General features: G+C 39.7%; 1 protein-coding gene across 2 annotated transcripts in view; it reads left to right on the forward strand.

Moving 5' to 3' along the window:
* ITM2B (integral membrane protein 2B) overlaps positions 1–19,833 on the forward strand; it is a 28,233-nt gene that overhangs the window by 3,039 nt on the left and 5,361 nt on the right. Inside the window, exons 2-4 of one of the 2 annotated variants that reach the window (XM_082043516.1) lie at positions 14,345–14,473; positions 16,531–16,734; positions 18,792–18,902. In XM_082043516.1, the coding sequence (XP_081899642.1) occupies positions 14,345–14,473; positions 16,531–16,734; positions 18,792–18,902 (444 nt within the window). Of the gene's footprint in view, positions 1–14,344; positions 14,474–16,527; positions 16,735–18,791; positions 18,903–19,833 lie in introns of both variants that reach the window. The other variant, XM_082043515.1, reaches the window with a different exon arrangement.

Below are 19,833 nucleotides of genomic sequence, written 5' to 3' on the forward strand. Positions count from 1 at the left end.
TCTCTGCTGTCTTTACAGACATTGTTTCTGTAGGACAATTAATACATCTGAATCGCAAGTGTGAACATGAAAAATATTACAACATTTTATGAAGATTTATTATATGAAGAAAGTCATAGGAGGCGTTCTGGACTTGAAGTAAATCAAAGCACTTAAAGAGTGGAAGAGGATCAGCAGAATTACACATTCAGAATGTTATTATCAAGAACTTCCAAAGATCTGAGCAAGATATATTAATAAACCAGTTGATATTAATGAATAAAGCCAAATACTCTGAAATTCCAGAAAATAAAGATTCGTAGAATGAGCTTTTGGGCTGGTTCTTTGACTGTCTTCTGCTGCGTTTCCTGGCACAGTGTCATGAAGGCTGCCACACTGTCTGCCATTGCAGGATTACCTTCAAGTAGATAATCTTTTTAGGGTTTACTAAAGAATGTTTGCAGCCAAAATATGCTGGTGATGTGGCATAGAAATACTCTGATCTCACCCAAATTTGCCCAGTAACCTCTGATGAGGACACTAATAGGAAATTAAGAGTGGAAGAGAGGAGAAGAAGATGTGAGAAGAGTAGGGGATGTATCATGTGAACAACAGCTTAAGAAAAGCTTTTGCAGAAGGCATAAAGTCTTATGCTTTGGAGTGTGCTACTTAAAAAAGGAGTTTAAAATCAAGAGTGCTAATCCTGCCTTGGCATAAATCACCTGTCAGTATCATTGCGTGTTGTGAAAGTGGCTCCATACTTACTGCAGGCAGCGTTACAACTCTGCTGCGGCTCCTGGGATGATACTGCTGTGCCATAATTCTAGGCCCAAATACAGAATACCCTTAGTTGAAGGTTCTCAAGCCACATTTAATTTTCTGCTTTGCTCATTGTCAGTACAATAGGGTATTTTATGACCCAGTCTCCCAACAAATAATGAATGTGTGGTATTAACGTTTCTCCATACAATAGATGTTTGGAGAGCCAAAGGTGGTTCTGAGCATAGTTGAAGTCTTCAGACATTTTGCAGAGTCCATTGAATAGTTTAAGTCCTCCCCAAACCTCTTTGGGTGCTCAGTAACTCTCAGGAAGTTACTCCCTCCTGCTGGACTAGGTGACAACCTTTTCTTTTATATTTTCTTTTTTTTCTTCAGGTGCTCAACTCAACACATCCTTACCAAATACAGTTTTGTGCATGGAAGGTGTGGATTTACACATATATATCATCGCTGACCTTTGGATAGCTGTATTTACAGAGAGATTTCAGTGTGAAAGTGTAAATGTTAAAAATTTTAAAAGCAGCAGCTTTCTGCATTTGTTCCTTATGAGAACATTATTACCCCACACTCTAAAACTATTTTTTTTTCCAGTTTAGCTTAATCTTTTCTAAAGCAGACTGAAGTAGGCACTTTTAACAAAGAGTTAAGAGGGTCCACCTGGGAAATACTGGCGAGTAACTAATGAGCACTATTTTTCCATATAGAAAAACCCTTAGATTTTGTGTAGTTGGTGTTAGATGTTTCTGAAATAGCAGTGTTAGCTTTACAGTTGCTATACTTTGTGTGTGTAAATATCCATAAATACTATATAACATATATTTATATGCTATTTATATGTTAGTGAACACACTAATAAATAGTCATTTACTTATTTTTTCCTGTCAGCAAAGCAGTTTTGCTCATTTTATGGGACATGGTTGTTTTGGGGTTGTTTTGTTTATTTTTGGTTTATTTTGTTCTAGGAGGAGCTTCCTTAATTCCCTTTATAGCCTTCCTCCAGCCAAGTTTTCTGTGGACCTTTCTCCAGTCACCATTGGGCAAAGAGCAAACTTTGTCTTTTCCTGTGTTTTCCATGATGCAACTAGGTCTTTAAGCCAACCAGGTTCTGCTGTCTGTCAGAGCATTCTGGATTAGGGTATGATTATTTAAAAGAGGACGAGAGTAAAAAAATCCTAGCAAACTGAGTTTTCTTCCCCCTTACTCTCCCTCACTTTGATAAGATTTTAATGAAATCCACCAAACCTCCAATGACAACCCTCTGGCTTCAGCCACAACAGGTACCCAGGATTCTGTTGCTTACTTGGCTTTATGGGCACCTGCAAGCATAAATATAGGGAAACTGAGTTTATGTAAACAAAACTTGTTGTTCATGAGGAACTCTTCCTTAGAAAAAAGGTCTTGTGGCTGATGTCACCCCCTGTATCCTTTTACACGATGAATTTGTGCTACTGGTTAAGTAGCGCAGCTTCCTGAAAATAATATCACTGTGTTCTTGAGATTTTGGCTCCTAAAGCTGTTCTGTAGAGGTTGCCAGCGATTGTGAGAACAATACTTAAAAACAAACAAAAAAAAATCTTAAGAAGTTTGTGGTGCTTCCCTGAAAATATCTTGCTATTTTGAAGTGAGTTGAAGAATTTGGAATTAGAGGTTAGAAAGTTCAAAACGAGATCTGGAAGAGCTCGTGTCATCCCCATCTCCCCAGTGACAGAAAGGAACCTGTGGGACAGAGGAGTTCTGTCAGCGCTCTGTATCTCGCTTCCTTTTCCATTTATCTTCACTTCCCGACCTGAATAACAAATATGAAGCTTTGATTTCAAAATACGACTGTTTCCCAGAAGAATTATAGTTAATATTTCAAACAGGATGTATCCTGCCAGACCTTTGTGATAGCTGCATCGTCAGTTGTTGGTATCATTTACGTTTTTGGCTGCCTGAGCAAGAGCTGCTGTCCGTACATAGCATTACAACTTCTATGCGCTCAGTGCAGGGATGAGCATAGAGACAAGGCAAATACTTTATGCAGTGGTGAATAGTTTCTCTTTTCAGATTAACGAATTTATACTTGGCTGAGGCCCCTTGCCCTAAAAATGTATTTGCGGAACTTTTTTTTTTTTGCTTAACATTTGTCATGTGGCAAAGTCCACAATTAGATGAAGCTTTATATAGTGCAATATCTAGAAAAACTATCCTGCGCTGTAATGTTTTGTTATATTTAATGCCGTAAATACTTCTCTTACGTTCACTCCTGTCTTTCTGTGCTACAGTATCATTTTCTTTCTGATCAGCTTCCAAAAACTAGTTTGAATATCAACATTACATAGTGGAATGGAAACCTTTTGGAACCAAAAGTTCTGTTCGGTGGGAAAAGCTAAAGTTAAATTAGTTCATTTCTGAAGATGTGGATCAAGATGGGATGCTGAACTTTCCTGTAAAAACAAACATTTGAAAGAAAATGTTGTTGGAATCAACAGTGTTTGCACAGGAAATGGTTTAGACTCCTCCCATTACAATGAATATTTAATCCAACATATGAATGTCTATATCAAGAAAAGTTTAGTTTCAAAATATAATGTGTATATATGTGTTTTCCCTGTGAAGTATTTTAATGAAATGTTTGCAGTTGCAAATGTAATCTAACCGTTGTGTTTTTAAAGGCTCAAATAAATTTTCTTAATCTTTTTTTGTTATCAGCAATGTAATAACTTGATGCTAGTGGTCATTTGAGGGCAGTTTATAAGAACGGTAAGCATACTTACCTCCAGTAGCATTTTCAGTTAACTCTTCTGCAGTTGTGAGTTTTGGAATATGTGTCAGCATTATACATATTTGCTACCCAGTAGCCACTAGCTACAGCCACCAAATAGCTTCCATACAAATAAAATAGTTCTTTCTGTGATTCTCAGGAAATATATTTGGAAGCAAATATTGGATTTTTAAGTCCTAGTAATTTAAAATGTTCTTTATTCTGTGCTTCCAAAAACATGCTGACGTATTTCAAACATAAGAACTACAGCTGGGATAAGTAATGGTGCGTTCTGTTAGCTGTTGCATAGATTCTTTCCCCCCAACTCCATTTATGCTTTGATTGACAAAGGTTAGCATTATCTGGTTTTAGTCTCCTGATCCATATGAATAATACAACATTCATTTTCTTACTATTTATGTACTGCTTTTTATCCTCGGTGGAAATTACTTTGAATCTACAGATGAAAAGCATGCTAATTTATAAAACTCAGATATCTGTCCTAATTTTACAGATGTGGTAAACCAAAGGAGTGAGATAATTAATAAGATTGAGCTCTGCAATGAAGTCAGAAACAGTTTTGCAGCAGACATCACGTGGCCTGGGGTTTGGACCACAACGGACATACAGAGAGACTCCAGCTCCCATCTGAGCAATCGATGTGGCATCCACAAGCAAGGGTCCTCTGTGCAACAGCCTTACAAAACTTACCATGAAAAAACCCAGCAAAGTAGTATTTGCCCAACAGTTATTATAGAAGTTGTGGAAAAAATAAGTTGATATTTTGTTTGCCCATTCCAAACAGTGTCTGTGTGTTTGTATATATACAAATATTTTTATAAATTTTATATATTATTAAGTGTGTAATATGTATTATTTATATATCTGTATATATACACACACACAAAAATAAAACCCACAAGCATTTTAAGAGTTCCTTGAATGCAAATCCTTGGAAAATTTGTGGTTGTCTTCCTTCGAGGGTTCAGCAAACTCCAGCTTTTGATGGCAGCTTTCTTCTGAGGGTGGAATGAGTCAGTGGAATGACTGTGGAAAAAGAATATGCTGGGAGGATCATATTGGGAGGGGACAGTGACCTCTGAGGTAGATATTACATGATTGCTGAATCATGAAGCTCTATTGATTTATTTGTTTTTAGAAAGATCTAGTCTGCGTAGAAAACCCTTGCATTTACACATTTGAAAACACAGTGCCCTTTGCAGTTTTGGGAGGATGAACGTGACGTTTCGAGGCTGTCGCAGTGTGATGAGTTGCCTTGCCTGGGGTTTGCAGTTTTGGGAAGACCTTTTGGTGAGGTGTCAGTACACCAGCCAGGGTCTGTGCTCCTGGAGGGTGCTGGATACCCCAGTGTGTGCTCCACTTCAGGCTCTCAATAGTCTAATTGCTGTGAAGCCTTTGAGATTCTTACAACAGTTTCTTCTACAAAGAGGGTGTATTTAAATGTAAGCCTTTGAAGGTCAGCTCTTCTGTGCTGATAGTTGTGCCACAATTAAATGCTATTCTGTATGTGCATGTGGAATGGTTTCCACTCATAGAACTCTGCTGTACCGTTACTGCACAGCTTAATTCACTAATATATGTATTGTCAAGGTATATTTGTTTGAGGACAGGGCTGCCATTCAGAGAGACCCAAACAGGCTACAGTGATGGGTTCAACAAAACCTCATGGTTTAAGAAATAACAAATGCGACGTCCTGTCCCTGGAGCAGACTCACCTCTCTATCAGGACAGGCTGGGGACCCCCTGGCTGGGAAAGCGCTCTGCTTGAGAAGGACCCAAGGCTCCTGGTGGACAGTCAGCTGGGCATGAGCCACTGGCATTGCTGAAGGCTGAATGCTTTCCAATTAACAAACAAACGAACAAAACATGAACAGGCTGGTTTGTTTCTAGCTGGGGTCACCAGGATGATTGGGGGCTGGAACACATGAAGAGTGGCCGTGGAGATGAGATGGCTGCGGGAGGACATCACAGCAGCCTCCCCACACCTGTGGAGGTGTCTGGAAAGACAGTGGCCATAAATTGAAAAAGGAGAATTTCTAATTGGGTATGAGCAAAGTATTTTTCAGTCTGAGGAGAACTGAATGTTCAGCAGGTTACACAGAGAGGCTGTGAAGTGTCGGTCCTTGGCGGTTTTCAAAACTTGACTGGACAAGAGCCCCAAGCAATCTGGACAGGCTTCAGAGTCCACCCTCCTTTTGAACAAGAGGTTAGACTAGAGACCTCCCGAGTGGTTTGTGTGATGCTTGATTCTACTTTTGAGAGAAACCGAGACACACAGTGTTTGTAACTTGCTTGAGATGACATACCATCTGTGGCTGAACTGGGAATAGAGTTATTAAATTCTGAGGCTCAGTGGTGCATATGTGCATGCTAATGAGATCTCTTGGGTGAAAGAGCCAACACGGCTTGGGAAAATAGCCTTGAGAGAAATCTAGGTTAAATCCACATAGCGTTCCATCATACTGATGTCTGAGATTCAGGCAGTCATAGGAAAAAAGCAGAGACATTTCAGACTTAAGAAGCTAGCAGGGCAAGGAAGAGACAGGAACTGGAACAATCAAGGTCAAAAAGATAATTTAGTATTGATCCATTTTAAGTGGATCTTCTAAGTTCCTGTTTTCAAACATTGATCTTATTCAGGGTAAAATCAAGAGAAATACTGCATTTGCAGTTATAGATTTATTTAGTGTAGTTTTAGTAAGTATGGAAGAACACAAGTCAGTTATAAGTCAAAGAACACAAGGGGGGAAAAGGGGTTATTTTGGCAATGTCTAAATGAAGCATTTTTCAAAATTGGACAATTTAACGAAATGCTATGATTGACATGCTGTAACCATAAAGGGGGTCTAGTGATTCTGTTTTCTTAAAGCAAAATATATTCTGAAAAAGTTCCCATATATACTATAAAGATTGAGGTTTCTTGTTTTTAAAAAAATAAACATCCCTCAGGTACCTCTTGCCAGATATCTATGCAAGCTTTCATCTGTGTGTTTTAGTCTATGACTTGAAAACTCTTGCACGACAACACGTCTCTTTTCTTAAAATAGTTGAGATAAATGCATCTGGAATGTAGAACAAATTTCCATCATTCTCATTTATGAAAATGTATAGGTAAATTCATCAATAGTTATATATCACATAAAAAAACTGGCTTGCGCCACCTCTTCATTAGCCAAGCTTATGAAAACTTCTTTATTCAGTAGAGCACGGTGGCAATTGTGGATTTTGTGACTGTCAGCAGCACAAGAACTTTTGAGTTCAGTGTCCAGACATTTAAAGACAACATATTTTCCAAGTGCTGTAGGTTTTGTTGAAGTTTTATGCTGGAGGCAAGGGAGTGGGGAGAAGGCAGAACAATCATAAAGCCCCAAGGCAAAGGAAATAAAGGATGTGTCGAACTTCATTATTTGTCTAGCACAGACCCAGCACTCCTGGATTGTTTTTTTTTTTTTTTGATGATGCAAATGGTTAGGATTATTAATCCTCTGCCTGAATAGTAATAGTTTTACTTAAAAACTAGATGTGTATCACAGAATGGCTGCAATTGGAAGGGACCTCTGGAGGTCATCTGGGCCATCTGGGTCTCCTAGAGCTGGTTGCCCAGGACCATGTCCAGTCAGTTCTTGAACATCATAGAATGTCCTGAGTTGGAAGGGACCCAACAAGGATCATTGAGTCCAACTCCTGTCCCTGCACAGGACAACCCCACAGTTCACACCATGTGTCTGAGGGTGTTGTCCAGTCTCTTCTTGAACACTGTCAGGCTTGGGGCCGTGACATCTCCCTGGGGAGCCTGTTCCAGTGCTCCAGTACCCTCTGGATGAAGAACCTTTTCCTAATGTCCAGCCTAAACCTCCATCCCAAGGATGGAGACTCCACAGCATCCCTGGACAACCTGTGCCAGTACTTGATCACACAGTAAAAAAAAAAAAAAAAAAAAAAAAATTAAAAAAAAATTTCTCATGTTCAGAAGGAATATAAAAAATGGTATTAAGATGCTGTTGTGCTAATTGCTGTATGGAAAAAGGAGGGTGGTCCTTGGTCCTGGGTGTTTGACCCTGATCTTTGAACTGCACAGAGAAGAGACAATTTGGGGAACGTGGTTTGAACGAAACAGTAAAATACAGTGTGTGATTAGTTGTACTATTGCTGTAGGCAGCTTGGGATGATGATACAGCCAAAAGCTGTGCATGTCATTCACCTCAAGAAAGTCCTTGCCTGGTCTACAAAGACAGAACTTTCAGGCCATTTAGAAAAGTGTGTTTTGTTTTGGTGTTTTTTGCTCGTTTTTCCCCCACTTTTTAGTCCATGTAAGACTAAAGCTAACAATAAAATAACCATTCTTAACAATACTGCTCCCAAATTTAACCAAAGCAGCAGACTAAATAGTTTCAGGCTTCTTCCTTCTACTTATCCTCTTTAATTGTTGGCTGCTATTGGGCTTTGTAATCTCTTATTTCACAAGTTGGAGGCAGTGTTTAGGTAAATCTGGATTACTCACAGCAGTTAGGAGTTGCAGGATTACTCTTCCAATACACCCGTCTTTTGTCCCTCTATCACGTAGCTGCAGGTGAACTGCTGATTCATGTCCTTTATATTCACTTTACAGTTGTAATTTTCCTTGACTTCCTTCAGAGAAATGGAACTCTTCATGTTCCAGCATGTTTCTCCCTGGCTTTAATTCCCACTCCCCTTTTCTTGCCCGTTTTCTGATTTTTGTTTTCACTTCTGTCTTTCCTAATACGTGCAACTACCTTCTTACCCACCAGCACTGATTCCCTTTTTAGGATGATCTCGAGCTGGCTGCTTATATTAGTATTTTTATTCCACGATGGTTATGACGTTTGAAACATGAAATGAGTCATTTGACAGACACCTCGTTTTTTAATAACACACCCCCATTATTTGGTGAAAGGTAGCATTCAACTAACATCAAAATGACTGTGGACTTTGAACTTTGGGAAGCTCTTGTAGTGTATTTTCTACTCACTGCTGGATTTCTTAGTGCTGTATAACAGATTTTGTGTTTACAACTTTATTTTACAGAACATACACAGATATTAGAAATATAGGAAGAGGTTAGTAGTACCAACTACCTAATAGATAATTCTAATTAATTTATCTCCTTGGTTATCCAGGCTACGTGAATACAGCAGAACTAAGGTCTGGTTTTTGTGCTGTTCTTCAGGCAGAGGGCCTTTGGCCAGATGGACAAGTCCCTGTCCATCTTGACAGAGAAGGAACTGGCAGTGCTGCCACAGAAGGGTTGCAGTGTTCCGATATCAACTGCACATAAACAACCATAGCTTGTGTTCAGGCTTCATCATCTGAGTAGAAAGGATGCGTCACTCCTTGTGATAAGCGAGAGATCTCTGAAGCATCTATTGTATATTGAGCCTGTTTTTCCAACTAGCAAGTTAAAAGATCATTGTACTTAAAATTTAAATTTAATTTTATTAGGAAGCATAAAATTGCTGCTTGAGAGGCAGATCAGTATGATGGTCTTCCAGATTCGCAACATCTGCCAAGTGAGGAGCCTTGCAAAAGCCTGCCTTAATTTCCCATCTGCAACAAGTAATAAATAGAATGCCAGGCTTGGAGCAGTCTTCAGGCAGGAATACCATGGGAGGAATGCAGAGCTCTTTCTAAATTAAGTTCATTTTAAATTGACTGTCTTTTGGGGAGAATTTTATACAGATGTCAGATTTACAAGTCGGAGTCGTCAAGCCTGACCAACAGAATTCAGTTCATACTGAATTTGTCACTATTTTATTTCAAGACTTTTTAGCCTCCCTCATTAAAAAAAAAACCAACACTTTTAGGGAGTCATCAGTGATGTATCTTCTCCCCATTCCACTAATTAAAGCTGCGGTTGGTCAATATTTGCCTTTAGCAGGCTCAGTCTGCCCCACTGCTTTCTGTCCATCCATGTGAGTTAACTGTCACTCAAAGGACCTCAAAGAAAACTGTTCTGAACAGCTTCCAGCCAGTTCTACCCACATTAGTTGTAAGCTTTTATGTGCGTGTGTGTACATATAGATACATATATATATTAAAAACATGTTATTCTCAGATGCATAATTATGGATCGTTATGTATTATGCTGCAGAAAAATTTTAGTAATATTTGTAACACTCAGTAATACTCTGCATCTGTTTTCGCTGTGGATCAAAGACCGTGTTTTGGTTCTGAAAGACATTTTCCCCTCCTGAAGTTATTGCTATCATATCTGTTCTTAAATGTAAGCCATTATCTTCTGCATAGGTGCATAATGGTCATCCAGTATTCCGGACTTCTCACAGCATATCCATTGTATCTTGTTTAGGTGGATTCTTACCTAATTGATTCATACTTTTTTTAAAATCATATAATTAAATCATATAATTAATGTGTCCTTAATTTCTGCAAAGGAATAATGTCTGATAATCTTCTCACCCATTTTAATATGAAGTAGACATATGCCTTGTAATTTTTCTGACTGCTTTAGTTTTATAATGCTAAAGCAATTATATTCCACTATGTACAAAAAGCCACGAGGGGAAAATCTAAGTAATTACCAAGTCTAATTATACACATTCATGGCTCAGTACTGGAGCTTCTTAGAATAATTTTGTGATGTTGCCCCAAACATGAATTTGATCTTCCTGAAATTTAGCATTTATTTAAAGAAAAAAAAAAGTAGCATTAAAATTGAACTGAAAAGAGCAAGAGAGTATGTGGCCAGCAGCTGTTAATAACTGCTAATGTTTGGAGGTTTAGGGGGTATTATTATTTTCTTTTTTTCCTTTGGTCCACTCTAGAACAGTTAATGCTAATGGTCATAAATATGTTCCTGTGAAGATCCCTCTGTAGTTGAGAGTTGCTTGGTAAATAGTTTTGTGGTATCACTTGTCTGTCTCCAAAGAGTTTCGTGGTTCCAGTAACAAGGCAGAGTGTAGCTTCACATCAGCTGCTGTGGTCACTGATGGAGACATCTTTGCTGAAAACTGCCATCATCTTGTAACTTCTTTGTGAGAAGACAGACTTGAGTCTTGCAAATCTCAAATAATACAGGATTTAATACTTCTCCATCTACAGGAAAAATGTTCCTGTAGAGCCTGAAGCAATTCAGGTTGGGAAATTCTGAACCGTTTAATTTTAACACTGTAGGATTTAGTGTGCAAGTGGCAGAGAGATGCTTCTGTTTCATGTCTTGTCCATGGGAAATAGGCTAATCAAATGTTTTCCAATTAGAACAATCAGTTCATCAAGGGAAACAAGCCAGTATTGGGCTTGCATCCAGTTCCTCCTAAGGCATTTTCCATCAGAGAAGATAAGTTCTGTGGCATCATCTTGAGGTTGAGAATTCACCAGGGAGCTGGAAGTACATGGGGCAGGGATGGAGCAGAGGAGGGGAAAGAAGAGGACTGGAACAACAGTGATTAATAATTACTGCTCACAGAAGTAGAGAGGTGTATTTTTAGAGGTCAGTCTTCACCTCAAGTACGTGATGCTCTCTTTTGTCAGATACCTCTGGCAGTGGAGAGCTGACGTAGAGTAAAATTAGTGAGGCTGCAATCTCATCTTGTGCTCTGGCTTCACTGCTATCTGTGAACAAAGTGCCGCGGTAACCATGTGGGAAGAGGCGCTAATTCAGCACTGTCCTTCTTTGTGGGGATCTGCTTTCACTTAATGTTTTTTCTTTCAGAACATGAGTCACCTGGAAGGAGGGTCAGCATCCGTGGCGCTTTCTTCTCTTGCAAGGAGAAGGGTCAGATTTATATATCAAGGGATGAATTATTCTTTTGGGTCAATTCAGCCCAAATTAAGCGGTCATGGCAGCTATACGAAAGCTTAGCCTCAGGACAGCTACTAATATGAGTATAATTTAGCCTCAGTAGGTTATTTATATCATTTTAATTTAGGGTGGTTTTAAACTGCTTGATGATGTACTTAGTTTTCAAAATCAGAAGAGGAAATCAGTTCTGTGTTCTCCTTCAACAGCATAAAATGTTTTCAGTGTTACCTAATGCTTGTGGTTCCTCCATACTGAGGTGCAGTTCTTTCCTGGGCTCTCCTAAGCAAGAGGCTAAACTGGGCTTGAACTCTTGCTCTAAATTTGGTGTGCAGTTTTCAGCAGGCTGTGGACAAATCAATGCAATAGGCAACTACAAATAGAAAATAGCTTAACATACCACCATTAGGGATGCTTTCAGAAATAATAAGGAGAAAATGTAGCTGTTGGTAAGGGATAAGAGAGTTGTATTAAACGTGTTGTTTGTAGTTGTCATCTCAAATATCAAAGCTGAATTATTTAGGGTAGAATAGTGATAAACTTGTCCTTCAGGTTCCTCCTAGCGTGGTAAAAGTGTAAAAGTTACTTTCCTTTTTCTAATTATTTTTGTGGCCTATGAAAAATTAATTTGACATTAATCCTCATTTCCAGGTAGGTGTTCACACAGTGTATGCCTTCTGCACTATTTCTCAAATGCCTGTTTTATTAGCCTTTCTGAACTTACAAAATGATATAAAAATGGAAGAGGCAGTTATTCCACTAATGGATAATTCTGCTTGGAGTTAAAAAGGCAGGGGGGCACAAAAGCAGCACTGGGAAAGAATAAAGATTCTCTTTGTATTTTTCAGTAGGGAATATTTTGGCTTTGTATCCCACAGCCAGTTTGCTATCAATTTTTCTGATGTTAACTTACGACAGTTTCAACGACAGCTATTTTAAAAAGTTTTAATCAGGTGTCCTTTATGCTTTGAAACATCTAGGGAGATAGTTACCTAATGATACGGGGCAACATAAAAATAAAAATCCTTGTATTACCTGGTTTAGATTTATAATTGGGATGATTTATAGAAGAATCCACAGTGAATCTTAACCTGACCTGAAAGTTAATTAGATTACCATGGGTATTATGTCCTATTCTCAGTTGTAGCAAACAGCCAGGTTAAAAACCACGCAGCTAGTAATCCTGTGATTCTTTACACTGAATTCCTTAAATTATTAGCAGTGTAAAAACTTTTAAAAGCTGTTACTTGCCTTTACGTTCTGCTTTTTCAGCCCATGGCAACTGTTTTCTAGTCGCTCTTGCTTTGCCTTTTAATATACTGCAGAAGTGTTGGTTGGAAGGGGCCTCTGGAAATCAACTGGTCCAACCTTCCTTTAGAAACAGGATGGTTGCCAAAGCCAGATCAGCTGTGGCTTTGTCTAGTTGAGTCTTGAAAACCTCCAAGGATGGAGTTTTCACAATCTGATTTACTGCAGTAATTTGCAAGGTAATGTGAAACAAAATCTGTGAAATATCTTCAGTTTGACTCTTAAATATTTCTGAATCAGATTTTGGCAGCCGTTGCCTGGCAAAGAAGCTGCATTGCTGTTTCTGTATGAATGATAATTGTAGTGTACTCTAAAGGTGGGTTTCACATCACCTAATTTTAGCTACATATGAATTAGGTACCTAGTTTGTTAACCGAGGAATTTCCCTCTATAATCAGTGAAAAGAAATAAGTCCCTCTAGCAGACTCTGTCTCCCTCTCGGGGATGGTTGGGTTGAGTCATTCAGAGGAAGCGCCTCTTTCTCCCCACCATTTACAGGGAGGGTCCGCTTTCCATTTGGTGTCTGACTTGCTTAGTGACTTCGGCCAGATGAGAGGAATTCCCTCCTGCTGGGCCAAGTGGGGACAATACCCACCACTTTGTTCAAGTGGAAAATCATACTAAGTAGCAAATGCTGCAAAAAAACCATGAGGCATAACATTGACTGACAGCCATTGCTGTCAATGCCATCTCTTCATCATGCTCTTTCTCCATCTTCTCTTTTGGGGTTTGTGTTCTTTGTTTATTTGCCTGTAATGATTTTGCCGTGGTCATCATTCTACCCTATTGGGTTTTTTTGGTTGCAAAGGGGTAATGACTTGCTTTGTATTTATTTGAATTCTGATATTTATTTTCCAAGGATTCTCACGGTTTGGAAGAGGGTGACTCAATGATGGGGTTTTTTGTTTGTGGGTTGTTGTTTTGTTTTGGTTTTTTTGAGATGTGAGTTATGCAAACACTCGGAGGAGGAAAGAGCATTGTAATGTGGCTGATAGAGGAAAGATTTTGCAAGCAGCAGTTTATTGCTTAGGATGCCTGTGGGGATGGCTTGGTTATGCAAACTAGTGCCCCAAAGGTGAAACATCCTGTCATTCCTTTAGCATAACATGAGCAGCAGAGAGAGGCACGGCCAACGATCTTACAGCAGAAAGCTTCCTTAACAACAACTTTCAAAGCATATTTTCTCATTCCCGCTCTTATTATTCTGCCAGCAAAGAGGTGGTAAAGTCTCTTTCGTCCTGCTGCAACAACATAGGGAAGGATATATTTTGCTCTTATTACCTTTGATCTTTTGTTGGTTCTTCAGGTTCACTGAAATTGCGTGTACCGAGATAAAAAAGGATCTGACGTTTCCGAATTGACTTCCTCTCCCCGCTGTTGTTGCACGGAGGTTGCCTGAGAACGGATATTTTTCTGTCCGCAGTCTGTAAAGTGGTTCACTGGGTGTTTTTAGGTATCTTGGAGAGACTTTGTTACATTTTTATCTTCCTTCAGACTTAAGTCTGCTGATGTAGACAGTGACAATGGCATTAAAAGTGACTGTTGGTGCAAGTTTTCCTAAACCTCAACTCAAACAGATCTCTTTTACCCTTTGCCAAATAAAATACGTTTCCAAACAGTTGTGATAGAGCGCTCATTGCCATTTCTGATGGATGCAGTGTTTGTATTTGCTGGGTCTGAGGTATCTGCGTCCTGTGTGCCTTGGGAGCTGTGCTGAAGGTCTGTCTGCTGCTCTGCAGGACCCTGAGGATGCTGTGCCCGTGGGGCAGAGGAGGGCCTGGTGCTGGTGCATGTACTTCGGATTGGCCTTTATGCTGGCTGGGGTGATCCTGGGTGGTGCCTATCTCTACAAATATTTTGCATTCCAGGTAAGTCAAATACATTCTGTTATGAGAGTACTGTGTTTTTCTCTGTTATGCCTTGCATTTAGAAGAGGGAAGAGGACCAAAAGACTAAACCAAATATCCTTTCTACTTTTTTTTTTTTTTTCCTGAAAACTTCAGCTTTTCTAAAAGCAAAGTGTATGGCCTGCTCTAAAGTTACCTATCAGCAGTGGAGGGCAGGAGCAAAGTTGGCAAATTAAAGGGAGCAGCACTTTTGAAAACCTTACTTTGCAGAGAAAGGATTAGATCTAAATTAGATCTAAATAGGTTTAGGAACCCCAGCGGTGTCCCAGATTTTCACCTGCTCTCTTTCCTGTTTCGAAGTGATGAATACTGGAGGTGGATTAACCCCTTGGAAGCCTCCTTGCTTCACCCTAGATTTCCTAGACACACACGGTACTGCGAATGCCCAGGAAAGGGACTGCTTGTCAGAGCAGTGCAGTGACCTGCTCCTTCCCGGTCTCCGCAGGGATAAGAAATACAGCCCTGCAGGGGACTTAGGAGAAGCGCTGTCAGCAGAGTTAAACATGTTCTGTCAAGTCTAATCCACACTGAGAAGATCAGACCTCTGACAAAATGTATTTTTACTCTTTAACAAATGGCACTGCTGCAAGGCGGTGGTGCCAGGAAAGTGGAGAATTTACCTGAAACATGGGAGATCTGGGTTAAATGTTGTCTTCCTCGGGGGGCAGTTGTCACTGGGCAGCACTGGATGGGCTGGGCTGTCACCCAGGTGGTGTGAGCACACCCTCCCCTCTTCAGAAACTGCCGGGGTCGCAAGATTCATGGGGTCAGGAAGGGAGAGTATAAGCAAAACATGAATCCTTTCATAGCCTGTTTGTTAGTGCACATAATTATAAGGTAGAAATTCTGTGTTCTTGTCCCTGCTACTAGGAATTTTTTTCTCCCCACTTTAGTAGCTGCTGATGTGCAAGGCAAGTGATTAAACATGAACAGTTCCAGCTGAACTTGCACTTTGTAGTCTCTTTGGCTATCACATTAACCTAATTTACAGGGGAACAGTAGTGTTGCAAACGAAGCTTGAACAGCATAGCGTATCTTGGTGGATTACCAAGCTTAGAGTAGCTGAAGACCTGCTGTGTTACCAGCGTGTTTCATCTGTGCTTAGCACCCTGGTGCTCCCTCTTTCACGTGCCAGCTCACCAAAATTGAAAGTACCATTCAATTCAAACCTGTGGTACTTGTTCACGGTCAGGTCTGGCTTGAAGGAAACGTTCCGGAATTGAGCTAACATTGCACTGAAGACATCTTCAATATGAAACCTTAAATTGATGGCATATGCATGTGTGTTTCTAAAACTATCTGGCCTATAAATTTGGTATATGACTTCCTCTGACGTGACTTTATATTATACTTCACTTGGTTAACCTGCCGTGTGTGCTGTGACAGAAGGACACAAATTGGTTGTTTTCATTTATTTTAATTACCTTTTTGTCCTTTAAACCTCTTGAAAAATAATTTATTTTTAGAAATGGACTCTCAAAGCTTCTGAAGCCTTGCAAACCTAAGCAACTTCACAGAATAATTGAGGTTGGAAGGAAACTCTTGAAGTCATCTGGTCTGCAAGCAGGACCAAATTCAGAGTTAGACTAGTTTTCTCAAGGTGATTTGGATGACCAGTTTAAATGTTTTAAATTGTAATTAACGACTGCAGTTGAGTCATAATTTAATAATTATATGTGTCCTTATAGATATAGGAACTTCATTGTCCTTCTAAAAATAGGGTGCAATGTGCCATAGATTACAGATGTAAAATAAAAGACTAGTTTTTAAGAACCTGCTTTTGATATCCTGTTTTCCTTGAATTCAAGGGAAGGGGACTCCCTCTGGGTTCAGTACAGTGAAGGTTTTACCCAGGGTCCTGTTGTAGATAGCAACCGGCTCCTACACTGGTGTATCAAATTAATGGGAAAACATCTCAGCTAGTCTGACGAGTTTTTCTTCTCTGCAGTGCTTTGAGAATATTAAACTTCTAGGCTACTGATGGTTTTTGTTGCTGGTTTGTTTACTATTTTTAGCAGAATGGCGTGTATTTCTGTGGAATAAAGTACATTGAAGACGGCTTAAGTTTGCCCGAGCCTGGGGCAGAGGCTCAGAGTGCTCGCTACCACACGATTGAGCAAAATATTCAGATCTTGGAGGAAGAAGATGTTGAGTTTATCAGTGTGCCAGTCCCTGAGTTTGCTGATAGCGATCCTGCTGATATCGTCCATGACTTTCACCGGGTAAGAAATATTTCTGAAGAAGCTGAAAGCATTTAAAGCTTGAAAAGTGTTCCCCCTCAGTCATCCTGATAAATGTACTCCCTAATTATTGTGGTGGGGGAAAGTGGAGGAGGCAGCAGAAGCGTTTTGCTCAGCAGCAGGCTGCGAGCAATTATTAACCGGGCATACAAAGTACAGCATTCAACATGAGATATTATAGTATGTAAACCACCATTTGCAAATACGGTCGTTTGTAGAAAGGGAAAAATACCTTAGAGCTATTTCATTTCCGTAGTATGAGGAAGGGAAGAGAATATAGTTCTCGCTTTGCTAAGTCTACTGAGCCAGAATTCGGCCAACTGCTGTGGTGCCAAGGGAAGTTTGGAAAAGACTGTTGTAGCTTTGACCTCAGCTTGCAGGGGCTGGATGTGTCTGACATCGCCAGGGATGTTCAGGCACCCCCAGAGATGCTCTTAGATGTGTTCAGGCACCCTGAGAGATATTTCTGACATGGCTCAAAAACCCCAGAGCAGCAGCAGAAAGGGAAGGAGGCAACCTGCTGAGCAACCGTGTGAGAGAGATCGTCTTCAGGTGCCACAGGGAGCCTGGCAGCCCCTCAATTTTCCTTCTGCACCAGAGGCAACTGTGATTCCTAAAGGCACTGATCTAGGGTATCAAAGCACTTTTAGTGGTTTCTTTTTTTGTTGTTTGTTTGCTTTTTGTTGTTGTTGTAGAAACAACTTTGATAGGAATGATGGTAATAAATTTTTGCTAAGGCAGTTGACAAGCCTACAGCTCTTGGTATTAACGACAGCTGTAAAACAATTAGAAGCCGTTCTTTTCTGTATCAGCCTGATCGAAGCTTTCTGATAGCAATGAAATGTTCTACAGCTGGTTTTCAGGAAGCTAAATTTCTGTGAACATATGAAGACGTCGCTGAACAGCTTTTTTAAGCAAAGCTGAAGAAGAAGAATAGGGAAGCGTCCTATTTTTTTATGCAAACTTCGGAGTTTAAAGTTTTCCAGGCAGAATGAGTGCTATCTATCAAATATTCATAACCAGATTTGGAGGAAAACATAGCTTGCTCAAGCTATGTCATTTAAAAATATTCCTGAATATATTTAAGGAGCTTCTGTTAAGAGTTAGAACAAAGCCTATAAAGAGGGAAAAGCCAGGGAAAAAAAATGGCAGAATGTAAATTAGTAAGAACAATATAATGTTAAAAATTTATTTTTAGATTTAATGGGTTAAAGGATTTGCTCTAAAGGTCAGTGTAAGGATCATTTGCCATAGGCAGGGCACTTACTCGCATGTGATGAGATTGGTTGCGCTGCTGATTGCCATCCTGGTACTATTTTGACTGTTGGGCTCTTGGTGCTCAGTATTTTCTATACGTCCGCAGCCTTAGAGCTTTCAGCAGCTTGAGATAATGTCTTCTTTAGCAAGAACAGATGCAGTATAACACAGCTCAGTGAACAGAGCTGCAGGATTCATCAGGATAATTCCCAGGGCTTTTATGTCTCTGTTTTTATCAAATAATGGCAAATATTGCAGTTCATGTACTATAAAGATAAAAATTCAGCTTCATTAACACTTCAAATTAGTAGTATTTTTGAAAATATAGAGATTTTTCTTGCATTATCTATAACAGTCTTTTTTTTCATTTGTATTTTGTTCTTAGCGGCAGCATTTCCCCTTTACACTGTAACAAAATATAAAAAGCATGGAGATTAGAGCAAGTTTTTTGCCTTGTTGTCTCAAAATGCAGGCACTAGGAATAAATGAATACTGTACTTGATTCCGTGACAGTTCAAATACACCTTTGTAATTTCATTACTCCGGTGCATTTGAGCTATCCCCTGCTCACAAATCCCTGTCATAGATTTAAACTCAATTACCAAGACTGCCTTTTATTTCTGCATTTACCTACCCACGAACTGGAGTTTGTTGGACAGACTTTACAGTGAACAAAACAATAATTTGAAGAGCAACACGAGGCAACAGCAGTTTTGCAAAGTCTGTATGTGAATTTTCTGATGTTTTCACTATGTTGATTAAAATAAATATTTTCTCAACAGAGACTCACTGCCTATCTTGACCTGAGCCTGGATAAGTGCTATGTGATTCCTCTGAACACTTCAGTTGTTATGCCACCAAAAAATTTCCTGGAGTTGCTCATCAACATCAAGGTATGGTTAAATCATAAGTAATTTGTTCTTAAGACAAGGAAAAAGGAGATTTTTTTTTTTTCCCAGAACACTGACATTCACATAAAGTACATGTGTTAAAAAGTTACCTGTTCACTAGAGATCTTTGCAAAGACAGAAAAGAATCTACAACCTTCTTAGTTAATTAACTACAGTCATGAAGGAATTATTAATTCAGAGGAGGACAAACAAATCTGATTTAATTCTTCGATGCTACAGATTTGGTTGACAAAATTGTGTAGGTGTAGTGTACCTGGACTCTATGATAGTAGTCTGTGTGGTTTTTTAAAATTTATAATTTATAAATTTATAATTTGTGACGAAAGTTTCCATAAAGCACCGGACTAAGACTGGTTAGCTGAGAGGCTTAAAGTCAATATACTGGGCAATCCTTTTAACGTGGGCGTTGTTTAAAGCGTAGGTCTCTGCTTTGAACTGGTGCGGTGGGTTGAGGGTGATGGATGTGAGGTGTGCTGGATCCGCCACGGGTGCTCAGGGAAATCAGATGTGAGTTAGGTGTGACGGACTAAAACAGGATACTAAGACAGACTAAGAGTAAGACAGGAGCTCATGAGGCTTCCAGGAGCCTTCAGATGGATCTGCCTGTTTCCAGGACCGGGGGGGTTTGTAGGAGTGATCAGGATTTGGCCTGTGTAATTAACAAACCCAGTTTAAGCAACAGGGCTTTTAGCACAGCCAGATTCCTGGTTCTGCGGCCACCAGACCTTCAGAACAACGTTCAGTGTCCTTCAAAACCAGGACCCTGGAAGGGACTGAGGTTCCACAATCACTGAACAACCAAACCTTAGTTTTCAGTGTAACGTTGTGGCAACTTCTACTGGGTTTCCAGCAGGGTTTGATAATGGGACTTACTGTCTGGCCTGTGGTGCTGGCTGGCTTGTCACCACCACAA

The sequence above is a fragment of the Streptopelia decaocto genome (genome assembly GCF_964273445.1).
Source record: "Streptopelia decaocto genome assembly, chromosome: 1".
NCBI classification, from domain to species: domain Eukaryota; kingdom Metazoa; phylum Chordata; class Aves; order Columbiformes; family Columbidae; genus Streptopelia; species Streptopelia decaocto.